General features: G+C 48.1%; 1 protein-coding gene across 4 annotated transcripts in view; it reads left to right on the top strand.

Annotated features, from left to right (window-relative positions):
• The window catches only part of SH3BP5 (SH3 domain binding protein 5), a 78,461-nt gene that overhangs the window by 44,300 nt on the left and 11,213 nt on the right, over nt 1-22,948 (top strand). For 3 of the 4 annotated variants that reach the window (XM_058433666.1, XM_032144122.2, XM_032144120.2), the window contains exon 4: nt 19,274-19,438. The exons of the other annotated variant lie outside the window; for it this stretch is intronic. In XM_058433666.1, the coding sequence (XP_058289649.1) occupies nt 19,274-19,438 (165 nt within the window). The remainder of the gene's footprint in view (nt 1-19,273; nt 19,439-22,948) is intronic. 4 annotated transcript variants of the gene reach the window in all.

Raw genomic sequence — 22,948 nt, 5'->3', positions numbered from 1 at the left:
ATTTTCCATTCATTGCTAGAACTTGGTCAGGTAGTCACAGGTAGCTGCAAGGGAGGCTTGACTTGGAGTCTTTTAGCTAGCCAGGCAAGGTGGTTTTAAGGATGAAGGGGGGAATGGATATTGGGAGCAGCTAACAGACTGCCACGTTGGTACTATAGTTTACCTTCTAGAAAGGCTGTGAGTTAGAAGGAGTTAAAGGTGGGCATATGTTACCCACAGAGCAGGCATAAGACTCTTTTGAGCATGGAAATATAGTAACTACCTGTATCTCTGTATCTACCTGTATCTCCGTATCTATGGTAACTACCTGTATCTCTCTGCTACATCACTTCTCTCCCTTTATGTTGTATGGAAAACCTCCTTTCCCATTCTACATTGTGTCGGAGATTTGCAAGGAAATGCTAGCTTCTCATAAAGTGTGTGTTTTGTAAAGTCACAGAATCCATTCATTCGTACTTTAACAAATGCTAAATGAGTCATTTCTCATTGTCACTTTTTTGGTGCAGTCCCTCATGTCTTACCCAGAGCATTGAAATCGCCTTTTTTTTGTTTGTTTGTTTGTTTGTTTTTTTTGAGACAGGGTCTCTCATTCTGTCACCCAGGCTGGAGTGCAGTGGTGCAATCCCGGCTCACTGCAACCTCTGCCTCCCAGACTCAAACAGTCCTCCCACCTCACCTTACAGGTGCACACCACCATGTGTGGCTAATTTTGTATTTTTAGTAGAGATGGGCTTTCACCATGTTCCACAGGCTGGTCTTGAACTCCTGAGCTGAAGCAGTCCACTCACTTCAGCCTCCCAAAGTGTTGGGATTATAGGCGTTAGCCACCGCCCCCGGCCTGAAATAGCCTTTCAACTGGTCTTCCTGTGTCCTGGAACCTCCATTTTTCCCTACTGCCTCCCAGCTGAATTATCTTACCAAAGTGAGTTCTACTGATAGTCCTGCCCAAAAAGTTTAGTACATGTAATGGTTAATTTTATGTGTCAACTTGACTGGGCTACAGTGTCCAGATATGTGGTCAAATATAATTCTGGTTGTTACTGCGAGGGTGTTTGTGGATGACATTAACATTTAAATCAGTGGACTTAGAGTAAAGCCGATTGCCCTCCCCAATGTTGGGTGGTCCTTATCCAATCAGTTAAAGGTCTGAATAGAGCAAAAGGGGGACCTCCCATGAGCAAGACGGAATTCTGCAGCAGACGGCCTTTGGTCTTGAACGACGGAATTCTGCAGCAGACGGCCTTTGGTCTTGAACTGCGATATAAGTTCTTTCCTGGGTCTCCAGCCTACTTGGAGATTTTGAGCTCTGCAGATTTTGAACTCGCCAGCCTCCATAATTGCACGAGCCAATTCCTTATAATAAATGTTTATATAAACATCCTATCAGTTCTGTTTCTTTGGAGAACCCTGGCTAGTACAGAACATTTCTTCTGTCTCCAGTGTCAAGCCCAACTCTGACCACAGCGCACAAAGCTTTTCACGGCCTGGCCTGGCCCCTCTTGTCTTTCAGCATCTGGACTTCTCTGTGCTGTGGTTCAGTGTACGCGCACGTCACTACTCATAATTGCAGGGTACATCGTGGTGTTATACTCATGATTTGTGATTACATCAGGGAATGTTTTGCATCATTGCCTAATCTAGTCTTTGCCTGTGACTTCTTTCTTCCCAGACTGACTAGCTCTGTGATGTTCAAAATAGTAGCCATTAGCCACACATAGCTGCTTAAATGTAAATTAATTAAAATTAAACCAAAAATTCATTGATTCACCCTGGCTGGCCACATTTCAAGTGCTCAATAGCCACACGTGGAGGCTGGCTACTATTTTGGGACAGTGCAGATAGAGAACATTTCCATTATTGCAGAAAGTTCTGTTGGACAGCACTGCTTAGCTTTTACCCATTCCTGGATTAAAATGAAGGCACAAGTCAATGTAACTTTTATGAACCCTTCCTGTAGCCCTGCTCCCTCAGCTTTTTGTCAGCTCTGCTTCTTTGAGAACTTGAGCGTTATGGTTGTCATCCTCTGAAAACAGACATGTGCATGGGTGCATAAATTATAACTTCATGGTATATGTTGAGTCCCTTTAAATATCATGCATGTCATGTGGGTTAATACCCACGAGCTAATGCTACATAATGCTTGCTTATATGACAGCTGACACTCTGTACTGCTTACTGCGGGCCTTTTCTCAGCACTTATATGTATTAACTCATTTATTCCTCGCAGCAACCCCATGAGCTAGGTTCTGTTATTATCTGTGTTTTGCAGGTGAGGAAACTGAGGCACAGAGAAGTAAGAAAGTACTCAGGGTCACACAGCTAATGAGTCTAGAAGCCTGAGTCTTGATCTGTGTTCCTAACCTCTAAACCATGGGTTAAGAAGCCTGCCCTGGAACCGTGAGCTCCTTGAGAGCAGAAATTGCATCTTATCCTTTCCGCATCTTCATGTTGCGTGGTGCAAAGTAAAGGTGAAAAATGAGTACTTGCTTTAAAGAGGAATGCTTGCGGCCCGGCACAGTGGCTCATGCCTGTGATCTCAGCACTTTGGGAAGCTGAGGCGGGTGGATCGCTTGAGCCTAGGAGTTCAAGACCAGCGTGGGCAACGTGGCAAAACCCCATCTATACAGAAAATTAACTGGGCGTGGTGGTGTGCTCCTGTAGTCCCAGCTACCTAGGAGGCTAAGGTGGTAGGATCTCTGGAGCCCAGGAGGTTGAGGCTGCACTGAGCCGTGATTGTGCCACTGCACTCTAGCCTGGGCGACAGAGTGAGACCTTGTCTCAAAAACAAAAGAAATAAAAAAGGAGTGTTTGGAATTGACAGAATTACAAAGGCTTAAGGTGTAGTCATTTCAGCCCTGAGACATTTGGATTCCTCTGTGTGGATATCTTATCCTTTGTCATTCTCAGTTCCATTGGCTGCAGTTTGTTCCCAGCCATTTAGAGCTGGGAGAAGGCCCCTGAGTTCCTCAGACCTGCTTTGCTTGGCAATTCCAGGTGGAAAGGAGATCTGCCAGGAACCTGGGCTCACATGGAGAGCCCCTGCAACACCAGTTTGTGCCAATTCTGCCGCCCCAGGCAGGGGTGGAGCTGCTGCCCTGGCCCTGTCACTAGACCATTCCCATCCTTCCACAGATCCCTGGGTGGCCTGAAGTGGTGTGGCCTCCGGCAGCCAGAGGGGCCCCTGGCTGTGTATGCCCTTGTGCTCTGATGCTGTTTCTGATAGCCTGCTCTGGCCAGGGCCTGCTGGCTGCAGCCATGCTGAGCGTCTTCGCACTTACGTGATAATAGATCCCTCAGATTTTTCATATGCTGTGTTTACCAGAAAGGTATGTTTTGCTAACTCATGTTTATATTAGGCCCTCATTTTCATCTATGTCCCACTGACCTTGAATTCCTTTGCAGATCTTCTTGCAGGTGATAGATAAAATTAAGCCAAGTTATGCTGATCCAGAAGCAAAGTTAGACTGGAGGTAGGGGTTTGATGTTTCAGTGAACCAGTTACTCCTTTGGCTGTGTTTAAGTGTACCAGGCAACAAACGGTGCTGAATGACCCAGGGAAGTCTGAAACGTGGAGGAGGTGGGAAGAGAAGAGGCAGTGTGCCTGGCTACTGGAGGGCTTGGCGGAGCGCCTGGTTCTAAGCACAGCTTCTCCACCATACTAGTGGTGGGGACTCACGGTGCCTTCAAAGAGTTTGCAGTCTTGTTGAGAAGACCAAGTGAATGGTAAAATAATTCATGAGATGTATTCCTGATATGTTCATAGCGTTGGGCAGTTTTCAAAGTATTTTTTCACATATACTATTTTATAACGTGGCAAACTGACAAAAGAAGTACAGAAACTTGGTCCTATGAAGTCAGAGAGGGTAAATTTTTTTCCCAGGCTTAATTTCCTGAAGCCCCACTGGGATCTGGGTTATGTATTGCTCAGCTTGGAAGGGGTGAGGTTGAGTGGAGGGGGGAATGAGTTAGATCTTGAGAGAATGACGTTCATATGACATGACTTTCTGTATACAGTTTGATTATTCAGGTGAGTTTTTACATCACCCTAAGTGGCCATTTTCAAGGATAAACATGTCCAGATAGACATTTATCTAATTGCAGGAGTCACAGGAGAAAAAAATCGCAAATGCATTAATAACGATTGATCATAAGGGAGTTGTTTGTGGATTATCATTTCTATCATAGCTAGGTACCTTAATTATACAACTATTTCTTAAACATTTGCAGTGGACCAGCCACTATGCTAGAATATGGGAATTAAATTCAGTAACACAGTTTTGGCTCTCATAAGACTTTCCAGGACATGAGGGGCGATGCTGCTGTGACGAGATCCTAGAAATTCTATGTACTATGCATAAAGGAGAGGGCTGTGGGTTGCCAGACTTTTTTGCTGTAGCATCTTAACTCCAAAGGTCCTAGGTCTGGGGCACTCACCAGGCATTCGGTTGTCCAGTGTGTGCTGGTGTCCCTGGGTTTGAGTTGTCCTTCTCTCCTCTCCCTTCACATACCTTTTATGGGTCTCTCCCAGGCTTATAGGCCAAGAGTAGAAAGCTCTGGGCTTCCGAGTTGCCCAGTGAGTTGGTGTTAACTGAAGTCACTTTGTCTAGAGTGGGTGTGTCCTCTGCCTCAGTTAAATGGCATCCCCTGGGACTGAGGCCAAGCTGTTGTGTGAGGTACTGGCTGGCAAAAGACCAATCCTGGCCAATATGGAGAAGCTCTCCAATTGAGAAGCTCCTTTTGTAGATCCCAGCTGGCAGAGAAGGGGCCATTGACAGATAACTCCCCTCCATCATTTATTTTGAGTATTTTCGTCTGAGGCACGAGGAATGTTAATGACTTTGAAGCCATTTATTTCAAGTGTGTTGGAAAGCAGTCTCCAAATAGAGACTAGTAGCGCCCAGGATTAGCTTATGAAAGTTCGACATTGGCGCTTCCAGCCAAGTGAGCAGGTGGTGAGAAAGCTTTACAAATAATCCAGGAAAGAACCCATGCTGGATACATCTGCAGAGGCTTCCAGAACTAGGCGGTAAGGAGGGGTTGAACAGGGATTGTGAGGCGTTTGGATACCCTATAGAGAGAGGGCTTGGCAAAATGAGTGTGCAGATGGTGGCATGGAGAGAGTTTATCAAACTGGGGGTTCCCATCAGGATCTACAGTCTTAGAGAGTCAGTCTTGAAAGCTTCAGTGAAGCTTACTTAGGCACGGGCAAAGAAGCAGCTGGTTCACTGAAACGTCAAACTTAATAGATAATACACCCCTGGAGAGGGGAGATAATATGGGGCCCTGCTTTGGTGCGTCTTCTTTCCAGGTGGTCAGAGTCGGAGACCTGGGTATGAGTCCTAGTCTCCTTCCTTTCTAGCCCTGTGACCTTGGACCAGTGCCTTCACTAGTTTCTTTGGGTGTAAAATGGGTCTGACAATACTTCTAGCAGGGCTATGAGCTGGACTCTGTGGCTTCACACCTGGCATATAGTAGAGATTTCATAAACATCCCTGTCCTGGCTCCTTTATCCTCCCTCCATCAGGGCAGTAGAGGTGGAGTGTGGGGAGGGACAGGGCTTATCCAGGTGTCTGCAGTTTGGTTTTGGCTCTCCTTGAAAGTGCTCTATCCTGATTTAGTGCTTTGTAATTATAAGTGGGCATGTTTTGTTGTTTTTCTGTCTCTGCTAGGGACAGAGAAAGAGCTGAGAGCTTTAAATCATCGCAGAAGAGACTGAGATTAGAGATGAGAATTTTTGGACAATTGGAGTGGTGTGGCCACTAACAGGCTATTGGGGCCATTGCTGGGCCCCTTCATTTCCCATACATCTTAAAAGATTGCATGTGGATAATATGGGCTTTGAGGGACCATGAGCAGCTCAGCCTTGTAAACCTGTCTCTTGTTTGGGTAACATTTTGACTCTTTACCTCTCCTCAGTGCCAATCTTAGAAATTTCTTTTTCTTTTTTTGAGACAGGGTCTCTGTTGCTCAGGCTGGAGTGCAGTGGTGCAACCTCGGCTTACTGCAGCCTCCCTTTCCTGGGTTCAAGGGATTGTCGTGCCTCAGTCACCTGAGTAGCTCGGACTACAGGCGCCTGCCACCACACTCAGCTAATTTTTGTACTTTTAGTAGAGATGGAGTTTTGCCATGTTGGCCGGGCTGGTCTTGAACTCCTGTCCTCAAGTGAGCCACCCGCCTCGGCCTCCCAAAGTGCTGAGATTACAGGCGTGAGCCACCGCACCTGGTCTTGTTTTACTTTTGTTTGCTCATTTATTTGAAATGTTGCCTTTAATGAGGACAACCCTTGACAAATATTTTTGGTTTTCCCTATTCTTTTAGTAAGCATTTTCTTGAGTTTTGTGATTATGTGGAAGGTAAAGAGCGAAAGTGATAACTGATGAACCAACGCCTTCAAAAAATATTTCTTTACAACTTTTTATTATGGAATTTCTGCAAAAGTAGAATAATCAGTGGACCACACGTGCCCATCACCAGCGTCAACAATTGTTAACCTCTTGCTAATCAGGTTTCGTCCACCCTCCCCCTCTAGCTTTTTCCTTGATTATTTTAAAGCTGTTCTTAGATTTATCACTGCACACCTAAATATTTGGATATTTATCTCTAACAGATAAGAACCTTTAAAAGGTCACAGTTTTACATCTAACAAAATTAGTTTTTAAATATCATCTATTATCCAGGCCTTTTTCAAATTTCCCCAGCTGTTTAAAAAAAGTTTTATTGTGATTGGTTTAAAACATTTGACTAGAAACTGTGGTTATTTTTTGTCTTGATAAATAGTATGGACCTCCCTTTTCCCCTCAAATTATGCTATTGCTTAACCCAGTGACATAATTTCAAGTTTAAAGAAAGAACTGTGTGGTAGATAAATAGCAAAGCAACAGCTGATTAAGAAATGTATTGAGAAGCAATTTTGTAAACTTTTATTGTGGAAAATTTGCAAACTTGCACAGCAATAAAGAAGATAGCAAAAGCAAAATAGCTCGTGGTTAACTAGTCTGCTGGCTCACAATTTGCATATGTTGTTTAAGCCAGATACTGCATTACAGAACTTTCCTCATGGGTCCCTGCTGTAATTATGTATTTTCAGTACTGTAACTGAGGCTTCCTTGGAGTTAGCAGAGGCCTTGGCATTCCAATCTGAAAAGTTTAGTGACTTGTTCAAGATTGTAGACCCAAGACAATGGTTATTGTTGCTGCTAGGGATATACTCTGTTCTTCCTGGTTCTCTTGACACAGAATACGGCCTCATAGTGGCCCAATTGTTCTGGTCAAATCAATGCCAGTTTTGTGCAAGGCATCAAAGTGTGTTTTTTTGGGGGAGGGGACAGTATTTCGCTCTTGTCACCTCAGGCTGGAGTGCAATGGTGCAATCTCGGCTCATCACTGCAACCTCTGCCTCCCAGGTTCAAGCAATTCTCTTGCCTCAACCTCCCGAGTAGCTGGGATTACAGGCATGCGCCTCCACGCCCGGCTAATTTTTTGTATTTTTAGTAGAAAAAGGGTTTCACCATGTTGGCCAGGCTGATCTCGACCTCCTGATCTCAGGTAATCCACCTGCCTCAGCTTCCCAAGGTGCTGGGATTACAGGTGTGAGCCACTGCACCTGGCCCAAAATGTTTCTTTTGTTGCCATTATGGTGTGTTAAGATTGGAGAGCTACGGGGGGCTTGTTTGTCCACATGTTGCAGGTGGGACCATCTCTGGGGAGCAGTCACTGGAAGAGTGGGTGTTCTGCTCGCAACCCCCAGGCAGAGAAGAGTGTACCTGTAGAGAGGCAGGACTGGGGGAGGGAGCAACTGGCCACCTGGTTCTTCCGCTGGAGAGGAAGGAGAGAGGTAGGAGTCGGGCGATCAGAGCTCTGCCAAGGGAATCTGATGCCTTCAGGTCCTTGTTCAAGGTTGTAGACCCAAGACAATGGTTATTGTTGGTGCCAGGGGTATACTCTGCTCTTCCTGGTTCTCTTGACACAGACCATGGCCTCATAGTGGCCCAGTTGTCACTGGTCCAATTGTCCTGGTCAAATCAATGCCTGTTTTGTGCACGGCATCAAAATGTGTTTTTTGTTTTTGGGGGACCATGTTTCACTCCTGACCAGCCTGGCCAACATGGTGAAACCCTGTTTCTACTACAAATACAAAAATTAGCTATAGCTGTAGCTTAGGGGAGGGAGATGCTCTTTGCTCTTCTGGCATCCCAGTTCTTTATACACCCACCTCTCCACTCCTATGCTCCACCCTTGTGACTGGAAACCAGCAGCTACTCATTAACTGCAAAGGAAATGTCATGAGGCATAATTACAGAGCACATGGACTTTCCCCGCATGCAATATTCCAGTTCTCCGCCGCCCTGCGGCATAAAGCAGGGCTCTCCACTCCCTCACAATGTCAGGCAATGACCAGGTTCGTGGCCTGGGTCTGCATCGTGCATCCCAGTGGAAGACGAAATAGCTTCCCTGACTGGTGTGTGTGTGTCTTAAGAGATGCTGGTGTTTCATCGGTCCTGGGAATGACAGTATAGGTAGGGGACAAAGGCAGAGATGGAAGAGAATTGTGAGTGGACGTGCAGGGAGGAAGATACAGCCCTGCTGAGCTCAGGGAAATCCACTGCAGCGGAGGAGCTCTCTGAGTTTGCACACATTTGAAGAATTAAGAGGTGGGGCATGTTGCCTGTGTGTTTTGGGGACAGAGAGAGTGCGAGAGTGTGATGCCGGGGATGGCTGTGTGGCTGGCTGGCAGGGAAGGCAGCTTGGATTGGGGTTGGTAGAATACCCAGGCTTGATGCTTTGAGCAGGCCAATTTATTTGTTAGGCTCTTAAATTTTCTCCTAGAAAAGAAAACAATTGGTCTACATTGTCTCCGTCTCCCTGAGCACAAAGACCCTGTTATTTGGTTCTGTGGGTGAGGAGTCTGGGTTTGGTCGTGGTACCCTGGGGTGCTGTTGTGGGGTTTTTTTCCTTTTGGGTACTGCTGTCTACCCCCGGCTCAGGCCCCTGCCTTGCACGTGGCCAGTCGGTTCTCTAGCCGGTGGCACACTGCTAGAGCATGAAGGTGAGAGCGGGAGGAGGATGAGGAGGAATGTGGGCACACCCTTCTGGCTAGGGTGGGCAGGAAGAGCCTGGCATCTGTGGTGTTGCTGCAGCAACAGGAAGGATTTGATTTGGGATGTGTCGTTCCCGGAGGCCTGCTGCGTGTAGCTGGCAGGCCCTGTAAGCTGCTTATAACTGTGAAAGGATGGAAGTGTGGGGACGGGTCATAGACATCAGTCGGCTGACTAGCCTAGGCACACTGACTCAAGCTAAGTAGTGCCCTGTGAAAACATAAGGCCTGAGACCGTCCTCCTGCCAGCTTTTACCTGAATTAGGGAGATTCTGTAGGGTGACAAATAGTGCCAGCTTAAGGCAGAGGAACCAGTGCTTCATGAGTGCAATGGGAAGCCCTCTGCGTGATGTGTATGAACGTGCTGTGTCTGGAGGTGAACTGCAGGCTGGTGTCTAGCACTGAAGATAAGCAGAGGTGGGCTCAGTGCTTGATGAACCTTCACGGATGCCACCAACCGCAACCCTTGAGTCAGACTCACCCCTGGTTAGTCTGGATGACTGTTGGCAGTAGGGATTGTCCTGCCAGAAACTGGGGTCGAAACTTTCAAATATATGCAAAATAGAGAACAGTGTAATGGAACCTTGGATGTTCATCATCCAGCTTCTACAGTTACCAACCTTGGGGCAATCCTGTTTCATCTTTACCCCTACCCCCAGCCCTCCCTTCTTACTCCTAGCTGTATTTTGAAGCAAGTAGTAGCTTTTACATTTTTATTTTTTAAAAGTTCACCTTTAAGCTCAGGCCGGAACAAAACTGTTTGACCTTGATGTTTCTAACCCTGCAAAGCTCTCTTGCTGCTCTGACGCATTAAAGGGTTCTGTAGTCTGTCTGTGGTACGGCTGCAGGCGCTGTCTCTCTTAAGACTGCCCATGGTTTTCTCATTTCTCTAAGGGTAGATACGTACCATAGATTTCTTATTTACTTTGTAATATACATTGTTGGGAGAAATAACATTATTAAACTGATAATGGCTCAGACTGTACATGGCAACCTTTGGAACTGAGAAAAAATGATGTCCCCTATGTTCGACAAATTTTTAGATCTTTTTTCTTCTTTTCCCGAGACAGAGTTTCGCTCTTGTTGCCTAGGCTGGAGTGCAGTGGTGCGGTCTCGGCTCACTGCAACCTCCACTTCCCAGGTTCAAATGATTCTCCTGCCTCAGCCCTCTGAGTAGCTGGGATTATAGGCGCCTGCCACCAGGCCCAGCTAATTTTTGTATTTTTAATAGAGTTGGGGTTTTGCCATGTTGGCCAAGCTGGTCTTGAACTCTTGACCTCAGGTGATCTGCCCGCCTCAGCCTCCCAAAGTGCTAGGATTACAGGCATGAGCCACCACGCCTGGCCAAATTTTTAGATCTTTAAGAAACTGATTCAGGAAAATTTTGATAGAAATAATGAAAAACTCCATGCCACAAGCTACATTTAGTAAAATTTGATATGGATGAAACTGTTCATTCAATCAAATCTATTTGAAATAGAAAGGAACCAATCCTCAGGAGAATAATTTTGACTAAAAATGAAAAATTAGAAGCACCTGGGTGTGAAAAATAATCAAGGAATTAAATGGGCTTAATGGAATTCTCTCCAGAAGATGTTTTCAAATGAAACTTTGTTCTGAGATAATTTGGATTAAAATATATGCCAGACATCCTCAGGGATAAAACGGTGCTATCGGAATGGCCAGTTTCTATCTCTGGTCCTCTTCAATGAAGCGTCATTCAGGAGTTGAAGGGGGCGTGCAGGATGGGCAGCTTGCAGGCTGGAAGGACTCAGGCAGTCCATGAACTGCCGGTCCCTGGGATTCCTCAGAATATAGGCAGAAAACCACGGCTTTAATAAAGCTGAGAACAGACATCCTTGTCTCTTGTCCATTTTGATGTTTGTTCTGCCCATCCCTCCCTCACTGAGACCCCCCAGGGGTTATTGACCATGTTTTCAAAGGTTTTTGATCTTCCTCGGTTGGGTTGGAAAGGCCTCTGATGTTTTTCTTCATAAGCTTCTAGCCGGGGGAGGGGTTCTTTCCAGCAGTGCCTGTGACAGTCACTGTAAAGAGGCAAGGACAAAACAGTATCAAGTTAAAAAGGACAGAGGCTTCCTACCAAGTAGTTGCCCCCATCCAGCAGGGGCCTTGCCCCGGGCCCTGTGGGGGTGAGATTCCTCCAGCGAAGCACGAGGGGTAGAAGCTGGCCCACGTGTCATTTGGCTGGGGCTTCTCTCTCCTCCGGGTTCTGCCACCCCGTGCCTGCAGGGTCACTGCTCACCTCACGCAGAGCCTGCTTTGCCCCGGGCTGGTATCTTTCCAACTTTCTCTAGAAGAAAGTGGGACGCTCCTTCCTCCCAATCCATGCCCAGGCGTCCAGGGGGTTCTGGAAGCTTCTTTTGCTCCATCATTGCTTTGGCCAAGTGCTGGGGGGTGTATGCATACCGAGCCCAACCATTCCCAAGTAAACCCCAAAGTCCTTTTGGATTTTAAGTACTAAAGGCATTTAGAAGGAGGAGTGGGGAAGGCAGTCGGAGGCCTGTGCCTCTAGGTGGGGAAATTTTGCCTGCCCCGTGCCTCTCTGCATCTCATTCATGCTCCTGGCTCCCCTGTGAATGGGGTCCAAGTTGTTCCCAGAGCAGGTGAGACTGTGTGGTGGGGGGTAGAAGGCTAAGCTCAGGCAGGCATGAGGGCTTTCAGGATCAGCCTCTCTAGACCCCATTTGCTGGACTCTGGTTGGGGATAAGCCCAGCTCCTACAGCAGCAGGACTTCTCCCCACTTCTCCTCTGCTCCTCGTTGGTGGTCTCTGCAAATCTTATACCCTGCAAACCTCTCTGTCCATCCCGACCTGTGTGACAGTGGCCACTGTGTCCTTGATTTGTGTGGAGAGCTTAGGCTGCGCTGCCTTGACTAGTACTTCTTTGTCAGGAGTTTGCAGCACCAGCAAGTGGTGTTTAATAGAAGTTTAGAATGAGGCTGGGTGTGGTGGCTCACCCCTGTAATCCCAGCACTTTGGGAGGCCAAGGTGGGCGGATCACCTAAGGTCAGGAGTTCAGCCTGGCTAGCATGGTGAAACTCCATTGTATCTACTAAAAAACCCCGTTTTGTATCTACTAAAAATACAAAAATTAGCTGGGCATGGTGGCGGGCACCTGTAATCCCAGCTACTCGGGAGGCTGAGGCAGGAGAATCATTTGAACCCAGGAGGTGGAGATTGCAGTGAGCTGAGATCGCACCATTGCACTCCAGCCTGGGTGGCAAGAGCAAAACTCCATCTCAAGAAGAAAAAAAAAAAATTTAGAATGAAAGCTCTGGGTTAGGCCTGTAGGGTTATTTTGAGACTTAAATGATGTACTATATCTATATACTGTATAGTATATATGTACTATATTCAGAACACCTTATACACATTATCTGATACAGAATCAATGCTAAAGCAGTAACTGCTATGATTATTTTCTCCTTTGTAATCATCTGTATCCAGACTTATAGGTTTGTTAGTAGTCAGATACTAGGTTGGTCTGGTCTTGAGAGCTCTCTTCCTGACTCGGAGCTACCACCTGCTAGAGTATGACTTTGGGCAGCCACCTCCTTTGCAGGTGCTGGAGCTAACCACGGGCCTGTCAGCTGGACCCGCGTAAGGCTTCAGGACGGGAGCCGCAGGCAGGAGGTAGCAATCCTGTGCACAGTGGGGTTTCCATCTTGTCTTTGGTGCCCTAGCAGCTGTTCTCGCCATGTATTGCCGGCAGGGAGACTGTCCAATTGTCCAGTGACTGTGTTAATGAGTTACTCTGGGGGGTACACACTGCATGGTTGAGCTGCAGTAGCTCCAGACTAGGGGTCAGGGGCTCTGGCTTCCTGGCTCTGGGGGGCCACTAAACAGCTGTGTGACATCACCTATTCTGGGCTCTCCTTTGAAAAATGAGGGGCTTGAACTGGGAGGTCTGTAAACTCCCTCCTGTCTTGGACCTTTGTTGTAGCCAGTGCAAATGTGCAGATGCTCTTGTTCGTCCCTGAGAGCCGTTGTGGGCAACAGTGGAAGTTGAGTCAGAGGAGCATGACTGCAGCCTCAACAATGCCAGGCTTCTCTACCCACCACCTCCTTTGCCGATGGCCCTTGGTGGAATGCTCAATACATTTTCACATTTCCAAGGGCTTCACAGTCAACAGTGTCTAATGAAGGTCACTTATCACATTCATTCATGAGCAGCCTTTTTTTTTTTTTTTTGAGAGAGACTCTCACTTTGTTGCCCAGGCTGGAGTGCAGTGGCACAATCTTGGCTCGCTGCAACCTCCACCTCCTGGGTTCAAGTGATTCTCCTGCCTCAGCCTCCCGAGTAGCTGGGAGTACGGGCACCCACAACCATGCCCAGCTAATTTTTGTATTTAGGTAGAGGCAGGGTTTCACCATGTTGGCCAGGCTGGCCAACTCCTGGCGTCAAGTGATCCACCCGCCTTGGCCTTCCAAACTGCTGGGATTACAGGTGTGAGTTACCACGCCCAGCCCATAAGCTGCCTTTTAAAATTCTCTCCTTGGAGCTCTTCCCATGAAAGCTGTTAGTGTCTGTAAGTCATGAAGGTATTTAACATTTTTTCTGTGTTGCATCTTATACCTCAAACCAAGCTCTGCTAACATTTTCCTCTTTAGTACTATTATAAGCAGGGCCTCACTTCCGCTGGCTCATTGGGTTTCTCTGCTGTGAGTGAATCACTGCATGACTTGTGCACACCACAGGACCTGAGAGCATAGAGCCCTATTCAAATAATGTATTAAATACCAGGGCCTGGGGCCTTTATTACAATGCGAAGGTAAAACATTAGCGGTTGTACCAAAGATTTCTAGGTGTCATCTTTCGTATGATGGTGAGAACCAGATAGCCAGCTCTCTCCGGGATTGTGAAATTGATTGGTTTCTGACTTTTGGAAGTCCTGTGTTTTGTGATGACACTGAGAAGCAATGTCGCAGTTAAACTTTCCTCAGTTAGATAAGTGTGTAAACTCTTTGGTGCTTCCTGTCTTGGCCTGGCCTGCTGCCTGATACCCTCCTCCTTTGTGGAATCTTCCTTAGGAGACCTTTTGACAGCATGGTGCTTCCTCAGTGCACCAGAGGGAGAGATCTCTCTCTTCCCCTTCTTACAGGGGCACTGATCTCCTCATGAGGGTCCCACCCTCAGGACCTCATCTAACCCTAATTACCTCCTGATAAGGTTTGGGTCTGTGCTCCCTCCCAAATCTCATGTCGAATTGTAATCAGTGATGTTGGAGGTGGGGCTTGGTGGGAGATGATTTAATCATGGAGGCTGTTTCTCATGAATGGTTTAACACCGCCCCCCTCCCCCAGTACTGTTGTTTCGACAGTGAGTTCTCATGAGATCTGGTTTAAAAGTCTGTAGCGACTGGGTGTGGTGGCTCACACCTGCAATCCTGTAATCCCAGCACTTTGGGAGGCCGAGGCAGGTAGATCATCTGAGGTCAGGAGTTTGAGACCAGCTTGGCCAACATGGTGAAACCCTGTCTCTACTAAAAATACAAAAATTATTATTGGTGTTTTAGCAGCTACTCTTGCCATGTATTGCTGGCAGGGAGACTGTCCAATGGTGGTGGCATGGACCTGTAGTCCCAGCTACTCAGGAGGCTGAGGCAGGAGTATTACTTGAACCCGGGAGGCAGAGGTTGCATTGAGCCGAGATCGCACCACTATCCTCCAGCCTGGGCGATAGAGTGAGATTCAGTCTCAGACAATCAAACAACCAACCAACCAACAAACAAAAAACTGTGTAGCACTTTCCCCCCACCCTGGACCCAAGTCCAGGCACTGTGTGAGATGCCTTGCTCCCCCTTTGCCTTCTGCCATGATTGTAAGTATCCTGAGGCCTCCCCAGAAGCCGAGCAGATACCAGACTCAGGCTTCTCGTACAGCCGCTGAACTGTGAGCCAGTTAAACCTCTTTTCTTTATAAATTATGCAGTCTCAGGTATTTCTTTCTTTCTTTCTTTTTTTGAGATAGAGTCTTGCTCTGTCACCCAGGCTAGAATGCAATGGTGCGATCTTAGCTCACTGCAACCTCCGCCTCCTGGGTTCAGGTAATTCTCCTGCCTCAGCCTCCCGAGTAGCTGGGACTATAGACTTCTGCCACCACACCCGGCTATTTTTTTTGTATTTTTAGTAGAGACGGTGTTTCACCATGTTGGGCAGGCTAGTCTTGAATTCCTGGCCTCAAGTGATCCACCTGCCTTGGCCTCCCAAAGTGCTGGGATTACAGGTGTGAGCCATCATGCCTGGCCCACAGGTATTTCTTTATAGCATTACGAGAATGGACTAATATGGCTCCCAAAGGCCCCACTTCCTAATGTAATCACACTGGGGGTTTGGGCTTCAATATGTAAATTTGAGTGGACACAAACATTCAGTCCATAACAGGAGCCTTCCTGGAAATCTCACTCAGTGTTCATTTACCTCTCATTAGCTGTCACTTGCCAGGGGGACCAGTTGTAGTGAGGGCTGGAAGTGAGGGTCTTTAGCTGAGATATTGCCTCCCCTTGAGACCACAATGAATAGAGAGAATAGACAGTGGGGCATGACAGTGCCCAATGCTTACTTGAGTGAATTAACCGGTAAGTGCATGAATTATGGAGAGATGGCATCTGGTTTCTGTGGGTTAAATGTGGAATGAGTCCTCACATTAGTTGTACCTGTGATATGGCAAGGCAAACACGTATCTGATGTCACTGTACAGGAGGAGGAATCTTGCAGAAACTTCAGACGCTTGTCTGGAATTTGACAGCACATGTTCTTCTCAAAGGCAGCTTCAAATGGGCTTCCTCTTTTCCTTCGTAGAGATCTGGTTCTCTTATTTGGAACTCATCAGATGCATGGCAGAGGGTGTGAAGAGGTGCCGGGCCCATGGTACAGCAGCCACCTTTCAGAAGGCCGTCAAGAGAGCATTTTTTCTTGCTTGAAGAAATAAGGGATTCATAACTGAAGCAGAGAGAACTGGGAGAAGAGAGTTTACCCTTAAATGTTGCTGAATTGAAATACTAAAAAATTCCTAAAAAAGCAAGTACAAATCCCATTTTAGGATCCTGTGGGATTCATCCTGTCTCCTGGAGTTGGTGTGAAGCATATAGGTAGGAGAGGCCACCTATGGGTAGGGAGTGGAGTGGCTTTTAAGGTAACAGGTTCCCTCTGCTTCCTCTCGTTCCCAGCAGCTTGGCCAGCGGAGGCCCTGCAGGGCTGTCCTCACATGAAAGAACTAAGAACCACTAATGGGCCTGGAGGCATGAGGTGGGGCAGGGGTTGGGGGGTGAGTTGGGTCAGCTCTAGGGAGGGTGGGCATCCTTGTTCTCCTTGTGTAGCTGAGGCATGCCTGAGTGGAAGTGGGTGACTGGTCCCAGGGCCACATGGTGAGTCCACAGCAGGGGCAGGTCCCTGGGCCACTTTGGTTGAAGGGTTTAGCCTGGCATTCATTCAAGGTCTTCACCCGAGCCCTTTTAAAAATTTGATCTGAGGTATCATCAAATCTCCTACAGGCACTCTGTTTTGTAATATGTCTTTAGAGTCTCAAATCCTTCCTTCTGCCCCCCCCCCCCCCTCATCAGCCCGTGTTTTCGAGTCATTTGTGTCCTTAGTCCTTAGTTCAGGATCATCCTCCTCTAAGAGGCCTTCCTTGGTTCTCTATACTGGAAATAATTTCTCTTCACATTCCCTACTATACTTCCCTCCCTGATGTGGCACTCTCACAACAGCATCGTATTACGGACTTCTGAGTGTCCACTCCATGCTTGGTTCAGCTCTCCATCTGATTGTCATCGCCTGGATGTCTGGGTCTGGGTCTGGTATGCAGTACACAATCACAGAGTGCTCGGGAAAGCTGTTCTTTGCCTTGGGGGCCGGCGTGCTCTGAGTCTCTGATTTTTTTGTTCCCCCTCCTTTAACCTTCTTCACAAAGCGTCCTCAGCGTGTGGTTTCTGAAGACTTCCTTGAAGTCATGTAAGAATTGCTTGGGGAAGGGTGGGGTCCCTGTAGTTCCCCTCTTCCCGAGTCCCAGGGACTGCCCTAGGGATGTCCCACCAGGGCTTATGTAACTGACTTGGGGATGTGGTTAACCGAGGGAGGGTGGTGGGACGAGGGAGGGTGGTGGGATGCTGCAGAGGCGGGCTTGTGGCTTGTGCTTTGCTGGGGAATTCAAGGTGAGCCTGTAGAGTGGTGACTGTGATGTTTCAGTGCTGATTTCTCATGCAGTCACACAATTGCCATCACATGGCCCATCTTGGGGTAAAGGTATCTACTGTCCACAAGAAATAGAATTGGAATCACCTGTATAATTGTAAGTTTCCCTGTGGTCACAGGAAAAAAGGAAAGATGAGGAGAGATGAAATGGTGAAATTAATTTTTTTTTTTTTTTTTCGAGACAGAGTTTCGTTCTTGTCACCCAGGCTGGAGTGCAATGGCGTGATCTTGGCTCACTGTAACCTCCACCTCCCAGGTTCAAACGATTCTTCTGCCTCAGCCTTCCAAGTAGCTGGGACTACAGGCGTGTGCCACCATACCTGGCTAATTTTTGTATTTTTAGTAGAGATAGGGTTTCGCCATGTTGGCCAGGCTGGTCTCAAACTCCTGACCTTGTGATCCACCTGCTTCTCAGCCTCCCAAAGTGCTGGGATTACAGGTTTGAGCCACCGTGCCCAGCCTCTGTGAATTTAATTTTTAAATTTTATTTATTTAAGAAGCAGTGTCTCATTGTGTTACCCAGGTTGGAGTGCAGCGGCATAATCGTAGTTCACTATAATCTCAAGCGGTCTCCTGCCTCAGGCTCCCAAGGAGCGGGGAATACAGCCATGTGCCACCATCCTCGGATAATTTTTTAATTTTTTCCAGAAGTGGGGTCTTGCTGTGTTTCCCAGGCTGGTCATGAATACCTGGCCTCAAGTGGTCCTCCTGCCCCCAAAGTGCTGGAATAGAGGTGGGATCCATTGCACCCAACTGAAATTAATTTTAATAATATATTTTATTTAATTTAGTATATCCAAAATATTGTTTCATCATGTAATAAAAATTATTGAGATATTTAACATTCTTTTTTTTGTACTAAGTCTTTAAGTTTAGGGATGTCTTACATTCTGTTGGGATTAATCACTTATTTTTTTTTTTTTGAGATGGAATATCACTCTGTCACCCAGGCTGGAGTGCAGTGGTGCAATCTCAGCTCACTGCAGCCTCCGCCTCCTGAGTTCAAGTGATTCTTCTGCCTCAGCCTCCCAAGTAGCTGGGATTATAGGTGCCCACCACCACGCCCAGCTAATTTTTGTATTTTTAGTAGAGATGGGGTTTCACCATGTTGACCAGGCTGGTCTTTAATTCCTGACCTCAAGTGATCCGCCCGCCTCCCATAGTGCTGGGATTACAGGTGTGAGCCACTGCACCTGACAGGGATTAATCACATTTTGAACAATCAGACGCATGTCATGGGGGCAGCTCTAGACATGTGGTCAGCTACAGTTGGTATTGGTTCTCCCACCTGATGCTCCTTGAAAGCAGGGACCGCGTTGTGTTAATTAATTAGATCCTTCTCTTTGCCTGCCTGGTGCCATACTCGGCCTGTCGCTGGTGTCAGTGGGTGTGAGTTGAGTGGAGGACTGTCTGGCGGTGACAGTGCTGGGCAGGAAGTCATACTGGCTGGAGTCTGGCACAGCTCTGCTTCTAGTTAGCTGTGTGATCTCAGGAAAGGCTGTGTCCTCTCAGCTAAGGTCCCCCTTCTATAGAGTGAAGTTTTTGGACCGTGATCTCCGGGGGCCTTCTTGGTTCTGACTTGTCATGAATTGAGCCACAGATCTGGGCAGGGAAGGTGACAGGCCTCGAGTGAGGCAGAGCTGCTGAGAAAGGCTGTGGGGTTGGCTGTACCTGTCCCACTATGGGCTGGTTTGCCATGTCAGATTCTGGCCAAGGGCTGATGTGTTTATCTCATCCATTGGGCCCAGAACTGTGGAAATTGTTCGCTCACTGATTTGGCGCTCACTCTCCCCCATCAGGGGTCCATTGCCCTGTCTGGCATCTACGAGGACCTGTGGGTGCCTGGAGTGAAGAGGCAGAGATGAGCTTGTCCTGGTCCTTGGGATGCTTATTTTTTGAAAGGTAAAATGGACCATGGGGAGCCCCTGCCATTTTCCGAGGCCTCATGAGGATTCTTTCTCACACAGGCTCAGCTGGAAGCTCAGAAAGCCACCCAGGACTTCCAGAGGGCCACGGAGGTGCTCCGCGCCGCCAAGGAGACCATCTCCCTGGCCGAGCAGCGGCTGCTGGAGGATGACAAGCGGCAGTTCGACTCTGCCTGGCAGGAGATGCTGAATCACGCCACTCAGAGGGTATGAGTCATGGCCGGGTGTGCTGTGGGGGTGTGCACGTGCATGCGCGCTGGCTTCCCCCGAGCGGAGGTAACAGACTCGACTCCCAGGCATGTTGCCTGAAAACACTCTGAAAATCACAGGTTGTCATCTCCATGTGGTCTCTTGGCTGCGCTTGGTACGAAGCCAGTGCTCCAGAATGAGTCACAGTGTCTCCGTGACAGCAAGAGCTGCTCCTTCCCTTATGTTGCTTAAGGTTTGTCTGGTTTGGGTCATCCCTGGGGGGTCTTGACTGGACTCAGGCTTCCAGAGGGACCAGGTTGTTTTCCAGGGTTTGCTCCCATGGAACCCCAGCATACTGGCTGGGTTTTGAATCTGTGATGGGGAGACCTTGATGAACAGCCCTACATGGGGGCTGCACTTCGGGTATGTGCTGTCGGAGGAAGGCAGGGGTCATGGCAGATTAGACCAAAATCAGCTGTGTACTTAGGACAGGCCTTCTGGGCTGGGATTCAGGGAGTTGACAGGCACAGAGGAAGCAGACTGTGTGTGATCCTTACTCACAGCTTGGCTTGCTGGGTTTTATGCCATTATATTGGGTTCTTTACCGGCTCTCATGACCGCCTCTCTGGCTGCGTTACTCAGAGCCAGAAATGGTGTGCCCTAGTCTGTTCAGGCCAAGACAAAATACTAAACAAAATACCATAAACAGAGTAGTTTATAAACAATAGAAATTTATTTTTCACAGTTCTGGAGGATGAGAAGTGTATTGGTAGGTAGGACATTGGTAGATTCAGTGTCTCATGAGGGCCTGTTTCTTGGTTCACAGATGACCGCCTTTTCCATGTCCTAACATGGTGGAAGGGGTACATGAGCTTATAAGGTCACTAATCTCATTCATGAGAGTTCCACCCTCATTACCTCATCACTTCCCAAAGGCCCTACCTCCAGATACCCTCACACTGGGGATCAGTTTCAACATAAGAATTTTGGGAGGACACAAATGTTCAGACCATAGCAGCTAGGGACAGTTCTTGGCTCAGCAGTACTTGGTTACCCCTTCCTAACTCTATCGGGTTTCTTAGAAGTCACGCAGAATGTTCCTGGATACCTCTTCCCCCTTCCAGGCTTGGCTCTTGGGATGCCCAGGCTCATGTTCCTGGTATCCCCCGCACCAGCCTGGGTCCATTGTGCCCCTCTGCATTCTCTGTCTAGATCCCCAGTGCCTGGAAAACCAGTGTAGGGCTAGTTTGCTGCAGGGTGGGTGGGTGAGCTGACCTGTGGCTTCAGCAGCTCCAATAAGACCCTGGACAGAGCGGGTAGGGGGTTGCAAGAGGTCTTGGTGACTCCTTGAGAAAGCCGTCTGGGGTACTGGATTAGAAAAGTCAGCAGGTTAATGCCAATAGGATTTCCCTTTTAAATGTCACCTGCCACAGTGGCTCAAGTCCTGGGGTATCTGATAATTAAAGATGGCCTTGTGCTTCCTTAAATAGAAAGCTTGGCACACAAATGACTTCGAGTCAAATCCGCGTTGACTTCATGCACCTCTCCCTGCAGCCTGAGACTCTTCACTGAGCTTGGCTTTGTGTGGCCTTGCGCCTCCTGCCCCCTAGTGGGTGTGATGCTCACAGAGCTAGACATGGGCTAGAAACAACTTTTCTGGGTCATCTCGAGAAAAATGGGAGTGGCTGGAAATCTTGGAATTTCACAAGCCAAAGCCCGATAGATATGAAAAGGACAAAATGTAAGGTAGCTTCTTCCAAGAAATTAGCTGAAGGGCCACTTTTCCTTTTTGCCCTTCTTCCACCCCAGCTGGAGACCCATGTCGGCCTATAAGCAAGCATTTCAGAAGTCATTTAATCTGTTCTTTAAAGATAAACCATGCTTCTGCTTTGTATATCTCTCATTTTTGAGTCCTAGGGCCCCAGTGGATAGTGGGTGGCCTCCCAAGGAGTGGCGTCCCCAGACCTCCACACTGTATAACTCAGGGCACCGTTCACACCACAGACTTTGGGAATAGGGCTTTTTGGAGTTGTGCAGTGCAAGACCTGTGGGGCTGTACAAGGTGGCCCTGTACTCCTGAGGTCATGAGGGCTTCATAGGGCCCTGGGAGGGCCAGCTGATATGTGCCTTCTCTGTGGCCACTGAAGGGAAGGGCCCATTTGGTTTTCTTGGGCTTGGGGGCAACCTCTGCAGATTGGCAGGTGTTCGGGGTCACACGCCAGGATTTCCACCTTTGAGCTGATGTTCCTCTTCCCAGATCCCTTCACAGTTGCATAGGCTGGAAATGCCCCTCATCGAACAGATGAGTTAAAAACAGACACCAGCAAGAGACAAAAGCCTGTGGCAAAGCTTTCTCCCATCACGTCCGTGTGCCACTCAGAAGTTCAGCGTGCAGAGCAGGCTCTCCAAATGTGATGGATGATGCAGCACATAATTCTTTCTCCAGGACACACACTTGCATAGTTGGCTTTGAAACAGTGTCGAGTAACTGGGAACTCTCTGGACTCAGCATTTCCCCCAGTGGTGCTCATGTTGACCCCTCCTAGAGCCTCACGGGCCTGGCATGCTCAGCCAGCTGAAAGCTGTGTGATGAAAGGGCTAGAGAATGTCTCCTCCTTTGTCTGCCTTCTGGGTACTCTAGGATGCTTGTTTCTTTAGAACAAGCGAGCTTCATCTCACCCTCTTCTTCCAAAGTATTACTTAAGGGTCTACTAAAAGAAAATTCCGTGCTCAGAAAGGCCCAGGGCTGTCTTGAAGAAATGGCTGTGGCTTGGACTACACGATCCCTCCAGGCACAGTGGGACACTGGGGTTCCCACTTAACGTGCCCAGGACTATCTATGCGGCCCCTCACATTTCCTGTGGTGACATCAGGCAGCCACACTTGGAGCCATGGCTGAAGCCGATATACTAGGAGGTGGCAGGAGCCCTGCTGTGCTCTGTTAGGCCATATGCAGTGCCACAGACAGGGACAAAGGATCAGTTTTCTGCTCAGTGCTGGGGTTGATGAGGACTCTGGAAAATACAAGTAGCTTGTGGCAGAGCTGCCAACCTTGTAGTTGAGCAGCCTTCCTTGGGGCACAGGGCCTGGGGTCCCTGCTGCTCCCCAGCTGGGGAGCTTGGGCAGCATAGGTCCCTTCAGCCTCAGCTGTTTTGGCACTGAAGTAGCCTTTATGGGAAGGTGATAGCTTTTCATCCTCTGAGAGAGGGGGGCTGGCATCTTGGGAGGGAGAAATTGGCTTTTCTGATGTTTGCTGAAAGAGCTCAGAGGAAGAGGGAAATGTGACTTGGAAACGAGAGGCACGAACTGTTTCTGAACTAGCCCCAGGTGGCTGCTGGAGAGGATACGACGCAGGGCCAGCCCTTCTCCTGGTCCACAGTGGATATGAACCTGGGATGGCAGGTGAGGAGCTGCTCACAACAGCCTCCCTGACGTTGGTGGGTGTGAACCGCCTCCCTTCCACACAGTGGGAAGAAGCGCCTTCTTAGGTATCATTGCCCAAGGACACAGTAAGAATCAGAAAACAGT

The sequence above is a fragment of the Hylobates moloch genome, unplaced genomic scaffold (assembly GCF_009828535.3).
Source record: "Hylobates moloch isolate HMO894 unplaced genomic scaffold, HMol_V3 SCAFFOLD_22, whole genome shotgun sequence".
NCBI lineage: Eukaryota > Metazoa > Chordata > Mammalia > Primates > Hylobatidae > Hylobates > Hylobates moloch.
This window is presented reverse-complemented; position numbering and strand designations above follow the sequence as displayed.